The sequence below is a fragment of the Gastrolobium bilobum genome, unplaced genomic scaffold, assembly GCF_033153095.1.
Source record: "Gastrolobium bilobum isolate Gb01-03AN ecotype WA unplaced genomic scaffold, APGP_CSIRO_Gbil_v1 utg5045, whole genome shotgun sequence".
Classification (NCBI taxonomy): Eukaryota; Viridiplantae; Streptophyta; class Magnoliopsida; order Fabales; family Fabaceae; genus Gastrolobium; species Gastrolobium bilobum.
Window position 1 is genome coordinate 117,120 of NW_026899460.1, and position 1,971 is coordinate 119,090.

The window sequence follows — 1,971 nt, forward strand, 5'->3', positions numbered from 1 at the left end:
CAACAAAAGAATCCTTTTATTTTCTAAATTCCATTTGCATAGCATAAAATCTTGAAAATTTTGTCTTCAGCATCCACAACAAGCATATTTTACTTTAGCATTTGCATACTCATTATCTTGTCTTACTCAGTGAGAGAAAAATCAACAAAAAGCAAAACGGTTCCACGGCACCCTTATAGGACTCGTGCACAAGCCAAGATCATGGATGAACTAGAACGAGGTGAGCTGAGAGAAGATGTGAACCAGCTGAAAGTACAGATGGCTCAAATGCTGGAGATTCTACAATCGCTGGAAAAGAGGAACACAGATGGGACCCCTTCAGCTGTAAATGACGAACAAGTAGCTACACCATCCCACCCACCTGGCTTTCCCCTAATTCCTATGCAGCTCCAAAGTTCCAACCCTCAAGGAGTACTAATGCCACTTACGGTATACCCAAATATTCCCATACAACCACCAATCATAAACCCACAAGAAGTCCATGTACCACCATTCCCTCCATACGGCCTACCTCCAGGATTTGTACCACCACAAGCCACTAATCCTCCAGATGGTAACACATCAACTCCTACCCTAAACCCTACTCAACCGCAAGGTCCTCATCCAAATTCAATCGAAAATCCACAAACAGAAACACCATTCCCTGTTAGTAGTGCACCGATGGTTCCACCTATCTTAAACACACAAAATGTATCCCAACCACACTCCAATCCTGTATATGTGGCAACAAATAACCCTCATGGAGTTTCTCATGACACATCGAATAACTCTTCAATTGGAATTCTTCAATCTATGGGGAAATTGGAAGTTTTGGAAGAAAGGTTGAGAACTATAGAAGGGGGAAGTAATTATGGCCTTGGAAACGCATCTGAACTTTGTCTGGTTCCTAATGTTGTTATTCCCCCAAAATTTAAAGTACCTGATTTTGACAAGTATAAAGGGACCACTTGCCCAAAGAGTCATCTGACCATGTATTGTCGAAAGATGGCCTTATATGCCCAAGATGAGAATTTGTTGATCCATTTTTTCCAGGATAGCCTGAAGGGGGCAGCTTCGAATTGGTACACGCACCTTGAGCGAGCACATATACGTTGTTGGAAAGATTTGGCTGATGCTTTCCTGAAGCAATACAAGTATAACATTGATATGGCTCCTGATAGACTGCAGCTACAGAATATGACAAAGAAAGATGTTGAGTCTTTTAAAAAGCATGCTCAACGATGGAGGGAATTATCTGCACAAGTTGACCCCCCATTGTCAGAAAAGGAAATGGTTGCTACATTCATCGATACCCTCCAATCATCGTTCTATGACCGGATGATCGGAAGCGTGTCATCAAATTTTTCTGACATTGTCATAATAGGAGAAAGGGTAGAAAACGGAATAAGGAGTGGCAAAATCACTCCTAATTCCATGGAGGCTGTTAATATGAAGAAACCTTCAACTGGGATAGGAAGAAAAGAAGAAGGAGAAACTCATGTTGTGACTTTCAATCAGCAAAGGTTTACGCAAGGCAAGCCTAACCCAACATATAGTAACCCTCAGCCAAGTTTTCAAACACCTTTCACTAATTACCCTGATGTGGCCAATACTTCACATACCCCATATCCCCAACCTTACCACTCAACAACACCCTACCACTCACCACCTCCTTCCCAGCCACAAACATTTTCAACCGTACCATCACGACCACCTCAATCATGGGCTCAAAATTCAAATCCAAATCAAAGAAGAACCCCAAATAACCAAGAGAGGAAACCATTTAAATTTGACCCAATTCCCATGTCTTATACCGAGCTTTCACCACACCTCATCCAAAGTTCACTTGTTGTTCCATGTCCCATGAAACCACTTGAGCCTCCTTACCCTAGAGGATTTGATGTGAATGCTAAATGTGATTATCATGCTGGAATTATGGGCCATTCTACTGAAAATTGTAATGCTTTAAAGTTTAAGGTGCAGAATTTAATT

General features: G+C 41.6%; 1 protein-coding gene across 1 annotated transcript; it reads left to right on the forward strand.

Annotated features, from left to right (window-relative positions):
• Positions 1 to 201: 201 nt before the first annotated feature.
• LOC133290532 (uncharacterized) lies at positions 202 to 1,956 on the forward strand (the record flags this gene model as incomplete). Its single annotated transcript, XM_061488627.1, has 1 exon — positions 202 to 1,956. A coding segment is annotated over exon 1 (1,755 nt), but the record flags the coding sequence as incomplete, so codon positions are not given.
• Between the last annotated feature and the right edge of the window lie 15 nt (positions 1,957 to 1,971).